Source organism: Lutra lutra, chromosome 1 (genome assembly GCF_902655055.1).
Source record: "Lutra lutra chromosome 1, mLutLut1.2, whole genome shotgun sequence".
NCBI classification, from domain to species: domain Eukaryota; kingdom Metazoa; phylum Chordata; class Mammalia; order Carnivora; family Mustelidae; genus Lutra; species Lutra lutra.
Window position 1 is genome coordinate 66,383,869 of NC_062278.1, and position 19,381 is coordinate 66,403,249.

Consider the following 19,381-nt stretch of genomic DNA (forward strand, 5'->3'; position numbering starts at 1 on the left):
TGATGTTTACTATACTTCACCCTCACTTTTTGCCATGTATTTTGTGTTCTGGCAAATGATCCTGATCTGTGGAGCTGACAGAAGTTGCATAACAGGTAGTGATGGACCTGGTACAAGGAACCAAAGATGAAGTATTATAAAAGATGTCTGATGTTACTTAAGGCATCTCTGAGTACATGATGAAGGATGGAGCTATGATTAGTAGAAGACATCTGACATTTCAGAAGATACGAACATCACTGCAGACTGAGAGGATGGTCCACAGGGAATGAATCCTAGCTGGAAGAAACTCTGGGGTAGCAGGGATGTTTTCACATGAGCAACTGCTGTCAACAGGGAGAGACTTTAGACACAAGTGGGCGAGGGGCTCTCTAAACTAGGACATTTGTTAAAATTTCCATGGATGTGACCTTCAACAGACTTCAGAAAAAATTTAAACCTCTTTCCAGTTTTTAAAAATATTGGATTAATTAGTCTTTTAAGACTGGTCTAGGAGTGGTCCCACTCTACTTGAGTTATATTCACAATGTCACACTGTGTTATTACACAGTTGTGACACTTGATGAAAAAACAGCATTGAATTTCCAACCCTAAATCCCAATCCACTATCATTCATAGCTGCTGATTTTAAACTAATTCTCTGAAGATTCTTCCGAAAAACTCTACGGAGTACAAGAATTTCCTGAATTCATTGCTTCTGGGGTCTCAACTTCTTTACTGGCAAAGCTTTTCTAAAGTAAAAGTATGCATCTAATACTGTCAGTTTGTTACCTCTCTCAAGATCAAAATGCTAAATGAAAGGAAACCAGTAAGTATACATCCTCTAAGAATTTTTTTTTTATTGGACAGACCTTTTTGTTTCACATCAGCAAATTTGTATTTTTTTTTAAGATTTTATTTATTTATTTGGCAGACAGAGATCACAAGTAGACAGAGAAGCAGGCAGAGAGAGAGGAGGAAGCAGGCTCCCTGCCGAGCAGAGAGCCCCATGTTGGAGCTCGATCCCAGGACCCTAGGATCATGACCTGAGCTGAAGGCAGAGGCTTTAACCCACTGAGCCACCCAGGCGCCTCCCAAATTTGTATTTTTAATCCTTTTTTATAAACATAAAAATTGTAATGATATTTGCTAAAATATGCTCTTCCTATAATCCATATGTGAGGCAGAGTCCCACCATAGAGGACCTCTGTGGTATCTATCCGGCGATGGTAAAGAATGAACTGGTATCAGATCAACTGCTGAGTCTATCATTTGTGAAATTAGGAAACAGATTTTCTTTGGCTGACTTCATGTCTTTTTTTTTTAAATCCTCACAAATGTAAACTACCCTTTCTTAGGTGGTAGGAAACCAGGTACAGAGGGAATCAATTACCCAAACTTTAATAGAAAGAAAAAAAAAAATCCTTCCACAGTTTAGGTAAATCGGCTTAACTAATAAGTAACTAATTAACTTTCCACTTTTAAGACCAAATTCAGCTCAAATCAGATGGTGTTTTGAACACCACCCAAGAACTGACAACCCCTCTGAAACCAGTAACTTTCAATTATAATTGAAGAAGGATATTAGAGCCTCCAGATGGTCTAAGGGACCTTCTCAAAATGCAAGGGTGAGATTTATGTGTGCCAGACAGTCCTTACCAAACAAAAGAGGGGGGGTACTTGAAGTGAGGGGACTACCAGAAATGCAGCAATCCTACCTCCAATTGCCTCAAATATCACTACTATAGATAACATAAATTCAGAATCCCTATTCTAAATGAACTAATGTAGATGAGAATTTCAGTGGGAGTACCACGATTTCCTCCAAACCAGCTAGTATTTCTAGTCCCTTGTTCTGTAGAACTCATTGCAATTAAATAATCTTGTGTCCCAGCACATCACCTTGTTTGGCACTAAATCACATGGTTTAAGTATGAAGATCCAAATGAGACTTTTCATTATAAATGCTTCCACTATCAAAGTGCGAAAACACATTTGAAAATGTGCCACATACTGTTACTGGGGGGAAAAGTCTTTACCCATTGCATCATTACCTTGAGTCTGACAACCATCCTAAGCATAACATTTTAGAAGCGCTTGGTGATTTAATGTTTAAATTCCTTCCAGAATAGTCCACATTGAAAATACATTGGATTAAGCTTAATTTCTCTAAAGTTTTCACCCAGTGGCTGCCACCTTTCATGTAGGTCAAACTACAGGTTTTTTACTAAAAAGTGAATCCTGCCAAAGCAGTTACATAATTCAAGTTAGAGCTAAGAAACCAAAGTTCGCAAGACTTTTTTCAGAATGTTAACATTTAGGCTCATAATTCTTTTCATTTTCATTTCATTTTTATGTGATCTTTCCTTTTTATAGATTTTCTCAGATGCTGGAAAGTTATCTGCTATTTCAAGGAATCACAAGTAGCACAAAAAACACTTCAGATATATCTAACCTATTGATAGAACTATACAGAAGTCAACTTTTCAGTTCAAGTTCCCTTTGAAATTACTCCACAGAAAGTCAAACAAAAATAAAAACAGAAATCTCTTGACAACCATTTTCTTTCAAAAATGTAAGAGACTCTCTATGTCTACCTTTCATGCATCAAGACTTGGTAGTAGCCAATGCTACAATGATTACCTACTTAGCATTCCATTTCTTTTCCTCCTTCATAACGAAGCCACTTCATTCAGGTTTCCACCCCTTCCTATCATTCTAAGACCAAGGGCTGGGCCCTAATTCATTCAAAACAACTTTGCCTTTAACTTCAACTTAATGGCAGTGAGGACATGGTATTCTCTAGGAGACTGTTACACTAGGCACAAGGATGCACACAACAGCTGGTCACCCACCACCCCTCCCCATCTTAAGGAAACTGAGTAACAGTGGCCCTCCCATGGCCTCCTGAATAAATCCCAAATTCAACATTCAAGGCTCTCTACTATTGTTTTACTGCTTTTTTAGCCCTTTCTCCTTTCCACACATCTCCTGCTCTAGCAGCTAGACACTTGGCCTTTCAAGAATATGCCCCTGCACTTTCCATTTCATAGCCTTCGCCCAGGCTGTTTCTTTGACTTGGAAAGAAGGCCCAACCACTCACATGTCAGCCAATTCAAATCCCACTCAAAGTTCGGATCAAAAGTAAACTTTTCTATCAAGTCTTCCTTGATATCACCAATAATAAATGGTACTCAAAATCCATTCCTGTATCGTTAATCATTTTACATGCTTACAGCCTGTTTTAAAACAGCAGACTCCTTATGGGCTGCAATCTCTTATGCATCTTTGTCCTCCACCATCCCTCCCCACCAGACACCCAAATTCAGAAGGCAGCTCAGTAAACGTATGTTGAACAAATGAACGTTATTATTCATTTCTGAGGGTGAAAAGTACTTCTACAAAACAGATTATCATGAAGGCTGAGTTGTCCTTGGAAGTCTTTAAAAACACCCTAGGACAGCTGAGGAATAGTTCTGCTGAAGGAAAGGAAACAAATCAGATGACCTTGTAAGGTTGCTTCTGCAAATTACATCAACTCTTGAAAAGTACTGCCTAATAATTCAAAAACAGACTATACACAAATTTACAAAAAGAGCAGCATCTACAAAAAGAGCAGCATTTATTATAATAGATGAAGGTTAAGAACAAATTATTTTTACCAAAATTGCAGCATCTCTTATAATAATATTTATACCATTTTTCAGTTAAAACCAAGAAATTGTAAAAAAAAAAAAAAAAAAAAGCTCATTTACTCTAATTATTTCACACTTGAAAGAAGTAGGACAGAGAAAAATGCCAGCCACTTCAAATGGGCAACCAGACAAAATTAATTTGGAAGCACATACTCATGTCACTTAATTATTGTCTACACATCATCACCAAAAATATACCTACTGAACTCCAATAAAGTTGCCTGCAATTTTGATGATTTCCTTCACTGGCATTTATGGAAAAAGTATACAAAATGTTGTATTCCTTTCTCCCCTACTAAATAAATTTGAACAATTTAAGTCGACTAAAATGAAGTTACTTCAAGATCCATGGGTACATTATCAGTTCAAATAAGGCCGCAAAACTATGGGAAACATATTGGTATCTCCAGAAACAAACAAGTTTAACCACAATATTCCATAAATCACTGAACCTGCTCTTTAAGTAAAACCTTTAGAATAAATCTCAATAAATCTCATCAATTAAACGGGACAGAAAACATCCCAAGGACAGTGCACTCACAAAAGAAAAAAGCACAGTATAAGGTGAAAAATCAGATTAAATATGATGACTATTCATAGACAATAAAATGTAAAAAAGATTAAATAGAGAGTAGAAAATGAAATAGCTTTTTTTAAAAAACCATTTAAAAATTAAGCACACATTTAGTCTTTTTGTTCTAATACTGTTACACTCTGTATTTCTGTAAGCCAATTTAAATGCTTTGGGGAAGAAGCTAGAGTACAAAAACTATATTGTTTTCGAACACAGTGTAGCACACTGTATAGTTATTTTTAAAGTAAAGATCACATTTTCAGTCAAACCTGCATATGCTTGTTAAAGGTTATGATAAAGCTACAATTTAAAGTTTTCTCATTTATTTTAAAGGCACCTCTGTTTTTCCTGGAGCCGCCAGATAACGGAAACTGACTCCAAATACTGTTTCTCCCTGGACCCAGTAAGTGCGGGAGTGGTTATCTAAAAAGCACAGCGGGGTCAGAAGCAGGTCCGGGATCCGCGGAAACCGAGAAGCGGGTGCAGTTACCTCTAGGATCTGGGACACCTGAGAAGCTCGGAGGGGGAGGGGGGACGGGGGCGCAGGCGGGACAGCAGCGGTGAGGGTGGGCGAATATGGCCCCTGGCAAAGTTGGGTTCGCAGGACCTAGCACAGGTCACCCCGGGCCCGCCGGCCCAGCCCGGCCCCACCGGGAGCAGAGGGCTCAGGCTACTCACCGTGCAGAGAGAGGAGCAGCAGAGGCGCCAGCGGAGAGCCCGGAGAAGTCATTCCGGGGCCGCGGGGAGCGCGCTCAACGCCCGCCCGGGTCCTCGTCGCGAAGGCGGAGACGCGGGCCAGGCTCTCGGCGCTCTCGGGGCAGCCGGGTCCGCCCGGCCGGGCCGGGACCGTGGGACGCGCAGCCGAGACAAGTGCAGCTCCCGCGCCTTGCCCCGCTCCGCAGACGCTGAGCTGCGACCAGGAGCGTCCCCGGCTCGCGGGCCTCGTCCCGCAGCGCCGCGGCCACCTCGCGCTGCCCCAGGACCCGACGGCCCGCCGCGCCGCCGGGGGAGCCACTCCCCCCCCAACTCTCGCCCAGCTAGTTCAGCAGCAGCCCGGCTCCACTCAGCTCCGCGCCGCCCACTCGCCCCGCTCGGTCTCCCGGGCAACCGCGGCTCCAGCGCGACGCCTGGCGGCCCACCCGCGGAGCGAGCGCGGCGCGCAGCTGGCGCAGCCGCGGCCACCTGTGCGCGGTGCCGCCCACTCCCCGGCACACCGCTGTGAGCGCCGCTGGGGACCTTCTGGAGGACGCCCTCCTGGCTTGCAGGCAAGGCCAACCCCTGCGGTGAACTTCTCAGCAGACAAGGGTGTCAGTCTTGATCCCCAGAGTCCGCTAGAAAGGACTTGCCACAACCTTCGTTGAGCAAGATTCTTTTCTGTTTTCAGATGATTTCTATTTGTCCATTTCCCCTCTTCTGTAACCTACATAATCTGGCAAAAATCTGATTGTGGCAAAATTAAGAATTGATGAGGTTTGTTCCATAGTTTTTTGTTTTGTTTTGTTTTGTTTTGTTTTTTCTCCCCACACCCACCCACTACCCTTTTTTCCTTAAAAGAACCTAAGGGCTGTACCGTGCTTCTCATTCCCCGTTTCTGTCAAAGACCCTACCATCTTCTCTTGCTCTTTTAGTAAAACTTATCTCAACTTCTAATATTTAAAATTCTCCACTGTAAACGTTTTGGCTTTCTTAAACTAATTTAAACGCTTTGTTAACTAGTGAGAGGTTGATTTTATTATGGTGATTGTTACTTTGGGTTTTTATTTTTAGTTTCCTATTTGTTCTGGTTGGATGGAAAGGGAGACCTTCTTGGCATTTGAAACTATTTTACTTAAATATATACCTTCTCTTCTTATAAAAACTAAACTTCATTCCTTTTCCATTGGATCGCTGGTGTCTTAACAGCCCATGATCACTTTCTGCTTCAGCCTCCGATGGGAACCTTCTAAAATGTTTGGACGTATCTTCCCTGGGGAATGTCAAACCATTCTGGTCAATTTCTACACAGCATAGATTAAGATTCTTGGGGCCACTCGAAATTTTGAACCCCCATCTGGCAAATATAATACTCCCAGGGCAATTGAGAATTAAAATAGTATGCACAGGAGAAAGGGAAATATATAAAACATCCATACATTGGACAAAAACTGGAAGATAAGTGTAAAAATAACAGTATCAAGATGGTGGAATTATGGATGCACCCTTTTATGGAAATTGGTGATGTTATAATTTTATGTAAGAGAGAACACATTAAGAAATGCCAATCACCTTTAATATCAATATCCTGAAAAGATAGAGTTTGATTATGAATTGAAGATGCTTCAACTTTGTTCACTACTTCCAATTTGTTAGAATCCCTTACCAGACCTCTAATGGAAAAAAAAATAATATGACATATAGATTGACATTAATAACAGAAATTTTACATTTCAGCTGTGATTTCATCACTGGGCTCATTCTCATTCTTTTAAATACCACAGCAAGAACTAGATTTTCTTTCTCCATCCAGTTAAATTCCTTGTTTTGTCCTGTACATTTTCCCATATTCAAGCCCGGTCCCAAATAGGGCATGAGTAAGATAAAATATGTTTTTTAAAGGTTTTATTTATTTATTTGAGAGAGAGTTCACAAGCAGGGGGAAGGGGCAGAGGGAGAAGCAGACCCCCTGTTGATTAGGGAGCCCAATACAGGGCTCAATCCCAGGACCCTGGGATCATGACCTGAGCCAAAGGCAGTCATTAACTGACTGAGCCACCCAGACACTAGCTTAAGAGTAATATAAAGAGAAAAGTAAGGAAGCTGTCAGATGGCAAGTGCTACTCAGAACAGGTCTTCACTTCACTATAACCCCAGGTTTAAATATTGAGATAGAATATTCATTCTTTAATTAAATAACCTAATAATCTAGGATGAAAAACTGATAAAGCAAGTTGCCTGATATATTTCTTAGCACATCTATTCAAGTATTTACTAAGTATCTAACTGTGTAAGACATGGTTAACTTGAAGATTAAACATAAAGTATAAAATATGACGCCCACACTTTAAAAAACTTACAGTTGTACATGGGATATATCCTCAAGGTCATGAATCAGAGAAAGTGAGCTCGCTCTCCTGCCTCTGTGTCACCACAATGTACTTCTACATCCTACCAACAGGAGCTGGTGAGTTATAAGAGGAGTAGCCCTTTTCATAGAAAAAGAAATGTAGCTTCTGAAGGAAGAGTGAGAATAATCCGATTTCAGGCAGCAATCTGGCGGCCCAGAAGCTCAGGGCAGATGGTAGACGGTGGACTCACAGGAAACCGATTGGAAGTACTGAAAACTCTAAGTGCAGTTCACAGAGCATTCCAAAAGGACACTCTCACAGGAAACAGAGAAAAACATGTGCTTTTTAATTTACACAGCTAATACCACTGGCATTATTTCGAGTAAATTCGTTATTAGTAATGATGAGTTCCACCAACTCTTTCATCCTAATCTGCTTTATGACCACAGTAGGATTTCTTTAAATCTCTTAAGTATTCTAAGTTCTAAAGCAACAGACAACATCTTACATTTGTACAATACTTTATAAACTTCAAAATGTTTTCACATATATTATTTCTTCTGATCTTCAGAGCAATCCCAGGGGCTAGGTCAGGCAGGTATTATTACCCCCTCTTCGCATATTAAGACACTGAGTCTCTAAAAGATCAAGGGATTGCAAATACCAAGGCAAAACTAAAACCAGTTTCTTCTGACATTCATCCTATAGTTGTTTCCTACCACACCATGAATTCTTTCTCTTATCTCTTTACAGACCAACATCTGAAGGAATTTATATAAACCACAGTGTCTTAAAGCGGTCTGTGGGGAACACTACCGTTTTCACCCCAAAATGTATCCCCCCACCACGCCACCCCTACCACATCCTCTCTACCCCCACATAAGTAGCCCATAAAATTTCGGCCGTGTTGTTGCCACCCCCACCTCTAAGCATGTTATAGTTGGTCTCTCTGACCAAGGAAGAAATGGAGAGGGGAATATCTGGGATCAGGAACCCTAGCGTAAAATGCTCTGATATGGTGTAATAATAATCTTGGCTTGAAAACATTAATGAAATGAGAATATGGTCAATTTCTAAATATCTAAATATGGATTATCCCAATCCAAATGTTAATCCTAGACCAGCTTCTATTCTCCACCCATCAAAATGCTGGATCATCTCTCTACAGTCAGTTATTCTCCATTCAAGAATGGAAAATTAATTTTAATATTAGCTTAGGAGAAAAACAATTAAGAAGGAAAAACAGAGGGAATTATAAGGCTTTCCAAAGCCAATTATAAATTATTTTTAATTAGCAACTTTTAAATTATTAATAGTACCTATCTCTCTCCATTTACATATATAATTAAAAGTTAATTGCATTTAAGTTTTTGAGGATGTTTGCCTATGGAATATTTTATTAGAATATAATAATAAGAATCTTAGAGTTAGAAAATACTTTTGGGGGGCGCCTGGGTGGCACAGTCGGATAAGCGTCTGCCTTCGGCTCAGTCTTGGGATGAAGCCCCACATTAGGATCCCTGCTCAGCAGGAAGCCTGCTTCTCCCTCTGCCTGCCACTCCCCACAGCCTATGCTCGCTCGCTCGCTCTCTCTGTCAAATGAATAAATAAAATCCTAAAAAAGAAAAAAAGAAACAAACAAAGAAAGAAAGGAAGGAAGGAAGGAAGGAAGGAAGGAAGGAAATACTTCTTGGTCCTCGTTTGAGTCAGTAACTCATTCTGTAACCATTATAACCAAGCTGCTTAGGATTATATATAACCTAGAGTAGAGCTTGGTCCTTACAGAAGTGAAATTTGAAAGGAATCGTTCCCCTTTTCCCCTTGTAAAGAGGCAATTAAAACTCTATAATAACAATAGAGGATCCAGGGTGGCTCTGTCTTATGGGTTAAGCATCAGACTCTTAGTTTCAGCTCAGGTCATGATTTCAGAGTCCTGAGAGCATGCCCTGCCTAGGGCTTCATGCTCAGCATGGCGTCTGCTTGAGACTCTCTCCTTCTGCACCACCGCTCCCAACTCGCACATGGTCATTTTCTCTCTCAAATAATAAATAAATAACAATAAAGGAATGGGGAAGATGATAATGGAATTATTAGAATAATTAACAAGTCAATAACTGTTTATTCTGTTAAGATATAAAGAAACCATTTAATATTTTAAAACCACCTTCTCAAATGTTGGATCAGTTTATAACCTAAATATATTGACAGTTTAGTCTTTCTGACCAAACCTGATTGTTTGGTAGGTTTCTGCACGCTCCTCTTGTGGAAGCGGGCAAGATAGGATTTACACAAAGGTAAGGAGCATTTCCATCCCGGTCACCATAGTCTAATCCCTATCACCACTGTGAATATTGCTGAAGCAAAATTTCACATCTCCATCCATTTGAGGAAAAATTGGTTCTTTTCCTTGAAATTCTTTTATTATAAACACATTTATTTTCAGACAAAGTTACTTTCTGAGCAGGATCCATTGGGACAAAATGCTATGGAATTCATTCTAATGGCAAATCTAAAATAGTGCCACTGTGATTTTTAGGACTTGAAAAGGAAAATAGCATAAGAAGCATTTTATGTCACCTCAATTCTTTGTATTCTCTTTCTTATAACGCAAGGAAAATAATTTTCAAATATTCTTCAAAGTCTCTTTACCAGTATTCAGTAATCTAAGCTAATCTCTTTGAACCTCTCACTTGAGTTTCAATATTTGGTACTGGTAATCACTTATTTCGGTTGGTTCAAACTCTGAGTTTTCCATAGAATTTTCCATAGAAGTTGAAGTACAGTTCAAACTTTTATTTTTGGCAGGAAAACAGAGTGGAGACCTTGACTTAAAAGGGAAATGTGAAATTATATATATATATATATTTTTTTTTTTTTAAAGATTTTTATTTATTTGACAGAGAGAGAGACATCACCCGTAGGCAGAGAGGCAGGCAGGGGCGGGGGGGAAGGGAAGCAGTCTCCCTGCTGAGCAGAGAGACCGATGCAGGGTTCGATCCCAGGACCCTGAGATCATGACCTGAGCTAAAGGCAGAGGCTTAACCCACTGAGCCACCCAGGCACCCAAATTATATTTTTTTAATCCTAAAAGAATTGATGAGACCTCGATATAATAGGGTAAATTCAAGCCAAAAGCTACATAGAGGAAGGAATTCTTCTACAGTCTATTTTCAACATAGCATCTATTGAATCAGATCAGTTCACTCTTCTGCCTGATGACTTCCTGCGTCACTCACAGTGAAAGTAGAAGTCTTTACTGTAAACTACAGCACTTGTGTTAGATTTCTAATACTGCTATAACAAATCACTGCAAATCTAGTGGTATAAAACAACAAAAACTTTTTATCTTATCTTTCTGAGGTCAGAAGTCCAAAATGGGTCTCACTGGAATAAGATTAAGATGGCTGCAGTGCTGTTTCTTTCTGGAGAATCCTTTTCCTTACCCTCTCCAGCTTCTAGAGTCCACCTACTCTCCTGGGCTTATGGCCCCCTTCCTCCATCTTCAAAGTCACCAGTATCAGGCCACATCCTTCTCACATTGCTGTTTCTCAGACTCTCTCCCCTACCTTTTCTTCCACATTTAAGGATCCTTGTGATCACAGTGCGCCCATCTGGATAATCTGGAACAATCTCTTTATCTCTATGTCACTTGAAGGGCAATCTTAATTTTATTTGCAACCTTAATTCCCTTTTGCCAAGTAAGGGAACATATTCTCAGGTTCTAGGAATTAGGAAGTGGGCATCTTTGCAGGGTGGGGGCCACAAGGCCCAACTTGATCTAGTCCCTCCCTTGTCTGTCTAATTGCTTCTTCTCCTTTCCCCTCATTCACTCAGCTCTCACTACAATGACCTCAATGTTCCTTGAACAAACAGGAACATGTTTGCCTTGGAACCAACAAAATTATTCTTTCCCTAGGTTTTGCTTAGCTCTCCTTTCACTTCCTGTGGGTTTTTTCTCACATGTCACCAGAAGTGAGTCCTCTGCCGACCATCTTTTCTAAAATTTAAAATGAGAGATGGAAAGAGCAAGATCTCAAATGAAATCATAATTAAAAAGGAGACATCACTACAGATGTTATAGAGATTAAAAAGATAGGGAGAATAACGAACAATTTCAAGCTGATAAATTTGAAAACTTAGAATAAAGGGACAAATGCCTAAAGAAATATAACTTACCAATACTTGCTCAAAAATAAAAAGAAAATATGAATATTCCCATATAATTAAGGTAATTAAAGCAATAATTTAAAATCTTCTTATAAATAAAACTACAGATCAAGAAATTTTATAAGGAAGTTTCACCAAATGTTCAGGAAATAAAAAACTCCATCTTTTGCAAATTTACTTGACAATACAGAAAAGAAGGAATCTCTCTTCAATTCATTTTGTGGTGCTAGAATTATATTGATTGCCAAATACTGACAAAGATAATGGAAGAAAGGAAGCTAGGCCAATTTTCATCACGTAGAGATTTACATCATGCAAATGAATATTAGCAAATCAAGTTCAGTGATATATAAAAAGGGTAATCAATTCATCACACCAATTGGATTTATTTCAGGAAGTAAGATTGGTTTAACATGTGAAAATTAATGTTATTCACTACATTAAAAGATTAAGAAAAGAAACCAGATGATCATTTCATTAAGTGTGCACTGAAGACAAAGCTTTGAGAAACCTGGATGCCACTCTCAGAGAACAGTAAAAGCAGTATGAAGAAGGTTGGGGTAGTCAAATAATTTTAAGGGTACTACATTGCTTAAAGAAGATAAGATACCTAAATCCCAAAATTCTGGACTCAAGGCCTAGACTGAAACTCAAGTACTTTCTAAGAATGTGCTAAAAGAATGTTACCTCTTAAAGATGCAGAGTTGACATAACTATGGCCTAATAAATAATTTCAGAAATAATGTCTGTATCCTCTATCTCTATCTCTTTTCTTGCTGTGTCATTTACATATTTACACTTTCAACTAACTTCCTGTTTTTTTCCTCTTCTTGTTTTATTTAGGATGTGATGGTAGCAGGTAATTTTATAGTCAGTCCACAGACTGAGGAATCTCAAGACAAGAATCTCAAGACAAGATTGTTCTTTTAAGAACAACCAAAAGAAGAATGGATATCTCCACTGGACTTAAATCTGGGAACCATAAATAATAATAAGACTTTGGAGGCACCTGGGTGGCTCAGTCGTTTGGGCATCTCCCTTTGGTCAGGTCATGATCCCAGAGTCCTGAGATCAAGCCCCACATCAGGCTCCTTGCTTAGTGGAGAGTCTGCTTTTCCCTCTCCCTCTGTTCCTCCCCCCATTCATGTTCTCTCTCTCTCTCTCAAATAAAACTTTAAATAATAATATTAATAATAGTAATAAGACTTTGGATTATCTCCTAAAGTAGAATTGAGTGATTTTACAGTCATGAGAAGATACACACATTATGTATTTTAAAAATGTAAATATAAGGGAGAAAAGTACTGGTAGATGTTGGGCATTTGAAGGAGCAGACTCTGGGGAGGATTGCTAAGTATTTTTTTACTGCTAAGCATCAAGACTCTCTTTCAGTGTTTGAGAATTCCCCAGTTTTATTTCACTGGGAACCAGTCTACTTTCCACTATAGAAACCAAAAATGCTTCCTGAACTCCTGGCAACTACAGTGTGCTCACATAACATAAAGTTTAGCCAAATGGAGAGGCTCACCTCTGGATTTTAAATCTTGAGCAGATGTTGCAAAAATTCAGGGATAAGAAAAGGATAAGAATAAGGTAGGGATAAAGAAGAATTCATTCTACTGTCCACTGAACAGAGGCCAGGTGTGGCATCCAGTACTTGGTACCAGCAGTGGTTGTCTCTGGACTGTTCATATGATGTCATTCTGGTGACTTGGCCTCCTTTAGCTGCTGCTTGTTTTCTGACCCTTTAGACTTCCTGTCTTTTCCATAAGCTACCCAACATCCTGGACCTTTCCTGCTTTAATTAACCACCATCAATTTCTGTTGCTTGCCAACATTGTCTTCAGAGTTAAAGTGTTCTAAGGTTCTTGCCTTTCTAGAAGGAGGTTAGAGAAATTCATGAATTTCTACTTCAAAAAAGGTGAGGTCCTTCTTGAGCAGAGCCAACAGAGATTATCCTTCTAAAGAGGTAACATCTTGGCTAATAGTCAAAAAAATATGAAGAAATGAGCCATGAAAAGAACCAGAAATTGTAAAAAGATGGCCTCCAGTATGGTAACATACCTGATCAGCATGTGGATCAGAGCCACTGTCACATGTACATTTCATACTTAAATTCATTCTATGTTTATGCATACTTGTTATGTGCTGGGACCTTGCTATCTGCTTTAACATACAGTTTCATTTAAATCCTGTCAACAACCCTGTGAAATAGATAGTTTTCCCCTAATTTTTCCAGATGAATAAAACTAAGATTTAGAGAAACTTTAAACTTCTTGGCCAAAAACATACAGTTCTTAAGTAATAAAACCCAAATGATAAAACCCAACCTTTCTGACTGTAAGGGCAGTATTCTTTCCACTATACCCTAATACCTCTATTTGAATGAGCAACCCCATTGGCAGTTTGGAACTGGTCCTATTTCTGCTACATTTTAGTACTAAAGCATTGTTTGTTCAGATTTTAGCCTGTCTTCTGAATCTGTTAATGAACACTCTTCCTTAAAAGATACTTACACAACTGAGTGAATACCACCACCCCTTAAAAATTAATATTAAATTTTATAGTTAGTGTACTTGAAAGATTAAATAATACCTGGATTTTATGTGCTATTAATAATAAAATTAGTAATGACCCATAAAAATTGGGACTCAAATTAAAAACAGTGAGCCATGCTGTGTTTCTATGGCAACACAATGAAGAAAATATTAGATGGCCTGAAAGATATTTAATTCTAATAAGTTGGTTCATGGCTTTAATATCATTTTAGAAAATCCATATATATCTAATCTTTATTACCCAAATCCACACATTACTACCATGTATTCCTAAAGGAAGAGTATTAGACCCTTTTTTGTGCAACATTTCAGACCTTCTCAGCCCCACTTCTATTTCAGCCTCTGCCTCAGGCTCAGATCAGCTTCTCACAGTTATAATCTGACAGAAAGTTCCTTCACTATGGCCTACACCGAGTAGCTCTCCCTACTCAGGACACTGCTGCCTGGGACATGGGCAGGAATCTGGTGGGACTGATGTGTGTAACCTGGAAGCACAGGGATGTCTACACTTATGGGGCCACTCTTGACCCATGTGGGATGGGAGCCAATGGATAAGCCTACTGCCTTTCATTCTCCAAGGGGGCCAGTACTTAATCCCTCAAGTTCCTCAGAAGGCCCTGGCATGATCAACAGTAGCCAAAAGACAATGACTACATCCTTGAGTGGCTTTTCCTCCTTCTCTTTTTTCATTCCTTCACCAGTTAACCCTCCTCCCTGAAATTACTTCCTAACTAAACTAACCCTACATAAACCTTTGTCTCAAGATAAACCTTCAGTGGAACCTAGACTAAGAGACCTACCCTTAGGTAGATTTTATATGCCTATATATATGGTTCTTACTATGATTCTATTATAGTTTTTTTAATAGCCAGCTCTTTCCAAAGTACACGTCAAAACTATGGAATAGTATACTTTTTCTTGTCCTGGAAATTTTGGCAGGTCTCTGTAATGTATCTTTCTTGAAATCTAGAATCAAATAAGGCAAATATAAAACACAGGTTTGGCATTTGAAATTCTAAATGATAAAAGGTTTGCTTAATGTCAACTCTGTTATATATATATTTTTTTAAAGATTCTCTTTATTCACTTAACAGACAGAGATTACAAGCAGGCAGAGAGACAGGCAGAGAGGGGGAAGCAGGCTCCCAACGGGGAGAGAGCCCAATGTGGGGCTCGATCCCAGGACCCTGGGATCATGACCTGAGCCGAAGGCAGAGGCTTAAACCACTGAGCCACCCAGGTGCCTCTGTTATATATGTTTTTAAGTAACTTTTGGAAAGTCATTTAACCTATCTAGTCTTCGACTTTATAAAAATGGAATATAGGGACACTAGGGTGAATCAGTCAGTTAATTGTCTGCCCTCAGCTCGGGGCATGATTCCAGGGTCCTGAGATTGAGCCCCTGTTGGAGCCTGAGATCTGCTTAGGGCTCCCTGCTCCATGGGGTGGTTGCTTCTCCCTCTTCCTGTGCCCATCCCCTGCTCACACAAGGGCATGCACCTGCGCTCTCTCTGTCTTTCAAATAAATAAATAAAATCTTAAAAAAAAAAAAAGGAATATAATTCTTACCTTACAGGTTGTTATAAGAATCCAATAAAGTAATATATGTTAAAATGTCCATTACAACCTCTGACAGATAATCAACCTAGCAAGTAATGTTAGCTGCTGTTATTACCATTATTAGTAGATTATTGACTTTATTAATCATAGATTATTGATTTTACTATTGATTTTATGTTTGAAAGTCCACCCTCATGGGCATAAAGCATCCATTTCATGGACTTAATATTCCACCAAAAATTTTTCATTGCATTGTATTCTGTAGGCATTAAGCAAATATTTGAATTCATTTAATTCTCAGAATAGATATAATTTCACAGAATAAACTGAAAAGATCTCTGAACAGATCTTGAAAATGAGACACTTGAAGGCATCATTGCTTTAACAAATATGTTTGCCTCGCAATCAACCCTACCCTGTCCTTCCACCTTTAATGAATATACATAGGTTTCATGTAGTCCTTTATCAATTCAGTAAGTACAGAGAAATCCCCATATGACGTGTTAAGTGGAAATGAAGCAATTAGATCATATAAAATGCATGTTTGCATTATTATGAGGCTAATAAAATGGCTGGGTTAATAAATTGTCTAGCTCCTCAGGAATTCCATAGGTCCTATTGCTGGATCCAGATATATTCTTGTCCTAGCTGTGGTTTAGCGCCACCTGGTGGCAGACCAAAATAAAGCTTGGCTACTGATTGCCTTGATTTAAGAATACTTGGCCATAACATACAGGGACATGCCCTAGGCTTCCTAAGACAAAACTGCCTGCCATTTAACCTTCTAACTTCACCCCACCACATCCTTCCTTAGAAAGTGAGCACTTTAGCCTTCACCCCATCCCCATACCTCCAATATGCTGAACATGGGACAGGAAGTAACAGCCAATTCCATTATATGTTAATTCTCATTATTTATGAGGCATAGTATGATGTGGTTTTACAGCACTTACATATCCCAGGCCCTGTCCAAGGCTCTGGTGATATATTAAGTAGCAAAAAAATCTAAAGATCTTTTCTCTTATGAAGCATCCAGTTTAGTGGAAATGCAGAAATGTATCACATGATCCTACAAACAAATGCAACAGTGGTATGAAGGAGAGTTTACGTGCTAAAGCAGGACTGTAACAGAATTTAAAATAATTAAAGAGATCTCAAAAGAATTCTCTGAAAAAAATGATTCTTCTAAAAAGACGGAAGGTTGACTAGCAATGGAGAGGTAGATAATTTCTGACTCAAGCAAAAGAATGTGTAATAGATATTTTGAAACAACTAAAATTATGCATTTTTAACTTCCCTTTGTAAATCAAATTTTCCTTCAGTCTTTCCCCCTTTTACATAAAGCCATGAGGTTTGTTCCGCAGAAGGCAGAACAGGCACCTGGGGAGGGAAAGTGTCGTTCTGCTTTGAGAATGATGGTTACTTCTTTGAGCCCATGGCAAGGTCTCACTTTCTAGTAGACAGTCTTCAAGAGAGGGAAAAGTTCTACCTACCTTTGTTGTCATCATCAATAATGTTTGTAGTTTTATTTGTTTTTGATTCAAATACCTCCTTTTTAAGTATCAACAGACAAGCCAGATGGATTCAAACAAAAGGATTCTATTGTTAAGTCATCCTGAAGACAGGTCAGGTTTACATAAATGAGGTTCCAACCCTATCAAGAAGGCTAGGGAAGCTCTTCAAAGAAGAACCCAGGAAGAAAAAGAGAGAGAAGGTAAGGAAGTCCTATTGGAGTGCCCTCACTTTTCCTGATAGTTTCAACTACTGCAATTTAGAAAATGAGTGGTGGGAGAGGGATGCCTGGGGAAAAAGTATTCATGGGTAGAGGCCAGAAGATGGTCGCACAGAACTGCACCCACTCCATGACAGTGGTGAAGAAAGAACAGATTAGAGTTATCATGTTCTTGGCTGAGTGAGGAAAGGAAGGCACTCTGAGTCACTGAGAACACTGGCGAGCCCTCACATTGGAATGAAATGTCCATAGACAAAGGACTACAAGGTCAGAAATATGTTCTCCTACATTTTCTTCTAAACACATTATTGTTTTACCTTTCACATTCATATCTGCAATCCATACAGATTTGATTTTTGTACATGGTGGGAGAAGGAGATAGCCAGTTAACCCAGCACAATTTATTGAAAAGGCTAACCTTTCCTTACTGAACTAGACATTGTAGTCTTTGTCATAAATGAGACAATTGAATATATGTGGGGTTCAATTTCATTGGTCAGTTTCTCTCTTCTTGCATCAATGTTACACTATCTTAATTACTATAGGTATATAATAGTCATGATATTTGGGAGTATAATCCTCCAGTTTTTTTCTTTTTTTTTCAGTTTTGTTTTTCTTAAGACTGCCTTTTCTATTCTTGCTTCTTTGCATTTCCGGCAGATTTTAGAAATAGCACCTACATTTCCACAATAAAATCTCCTCTATTTTTAATTTTCTGAGGAATCTCCACACTGTTTTCCAAAGTGGCTGCACCAATTTGCATTCCTACCAACATTGTAAGAGGATTCCCCTTTCTCCACATCCTTCCCAACACTTTTTGTTTCCTGCCTTATTAATCATTGCCATTCTGACTGGTATAAGTTTGTATCTCAATGTGGTTTTGATTTGAATTTCCCTGATGGTCAAGATACAGATGTAGTGAAAAGAAGGGCCATATGTACCCCAATGTTCATAGCAGCAATGTCCACAATAGCCGAACTATGGAAAGAGCCAAGATGCCCTTTAACAGATGAATGGAGAAAGAAGTTCTGGTCCATATATACAATGGAATATTACTCAGCCATCAGAAAGGATGAATACCCAACTTTTGCATCAACGTGGCTGGGACTGGAGGAGATTACGCTTAGTGAAATAAGTCAAGCAGAGAGAGTCAATTATCATATGGTTTCACTTACTTGTGGAGCATAAGGAATAACATGGAGGACATTAGGAGGAGGAAAGGAAAAGTGAATTGGGGGAAATCGGAGGGGGAGATGAACCATGAGAGACTGTGGTCTCTAAGAAACAATCTGAGGGTTTTAGAGTGGAGAGGGCAGGAAGGATGGGTGAGCCTGGCCATGGGTATTAAGGAGGGCACTACTGCATAGAGCACTGGGTGTTGTACATAAACAATGAATCTTGGAATGCTGCATCAAAAACTAATGATATATGGTGACTAACATAACACAATAAAAATATATTAAAAGAAATAAAATAATAAAATAAAATATCCTGGGATTTTGATTGGGATTGGGTTGAAACTGTAGGTTCATTTAGGAAATATGATATCTTTATGATATTCATTCCTCCAACCCAAGAACATGTCAGATCAAGCAAGGCAGTTAAGGTTCTTTCATTCCTCACAATCATATTTAGTACCTACTTGTCCACTTTTACTTATATTCCTAGTTAAATTTATCCCTAAATTCACCTGACTTTAACCCTTTGATGCTATTGTCAATGGTATCATCTTTCATATTTCATTTTCTATTTGTTTTTTTCCTGGTATATAGAAAAAAATTAACTCTTGTACATCTTACTTCCAACAATTTTACTAAATTCACTTATTGATTCTAATAGTTTGTAGAGTCTTTTATTTTTTTTTAAAGATTTTATTTTTATTTTTTTGACAGAGAGAGACCACAAGTAGACAGAGAGGCAGGCAGAGAGAGAGAGGGAAGCAGGCTCCCTGCTGAGCAGAGAGCCCGACGCGGGACTCAATCCCAGGACCCCGAGATCATGACCTGAGCCGAAGGCAGAGGCTTAACCCACTGAGCCACCCAGGCGCCCCTTGTAGAGTCTTTTAAATGGTT

General features: G+C 39.1%; 1 protein-coding gene across 3 annotated transcripts in view; it reads right to left on the minus strand.

Moving 5' to 3' along the window:
- The window catches only part of IGSF11 (immunoglobulin superfamily member 11), a 211,190-nt gene that overhangs the window by 137,987 nt on the left and 53,822 nt on the right, over positions 1-19,381 (minus strand). Inside the window, exon 1 of one of the 3 annotated variants that reach the window (XM_047725633.1) lies at positions 4,927-5,294. The exons of 1 other annotated variant lie outside the window; for it this stretch is intronic. In XM_047725633.1, the coding sequence (XP_047581589.1) occupies positions 4,927-4,978 (52 nt within the window). In that variant the 5' untranslated portion in view covers positions 4,979-5,294. Of the gene's footprint in view, positions 1-4,926; positions 5,295-19,381 lie in introns of those variants that run through there. One more of the 3 variants, XM_047725598.1, reaches the window with a different exon arrangement.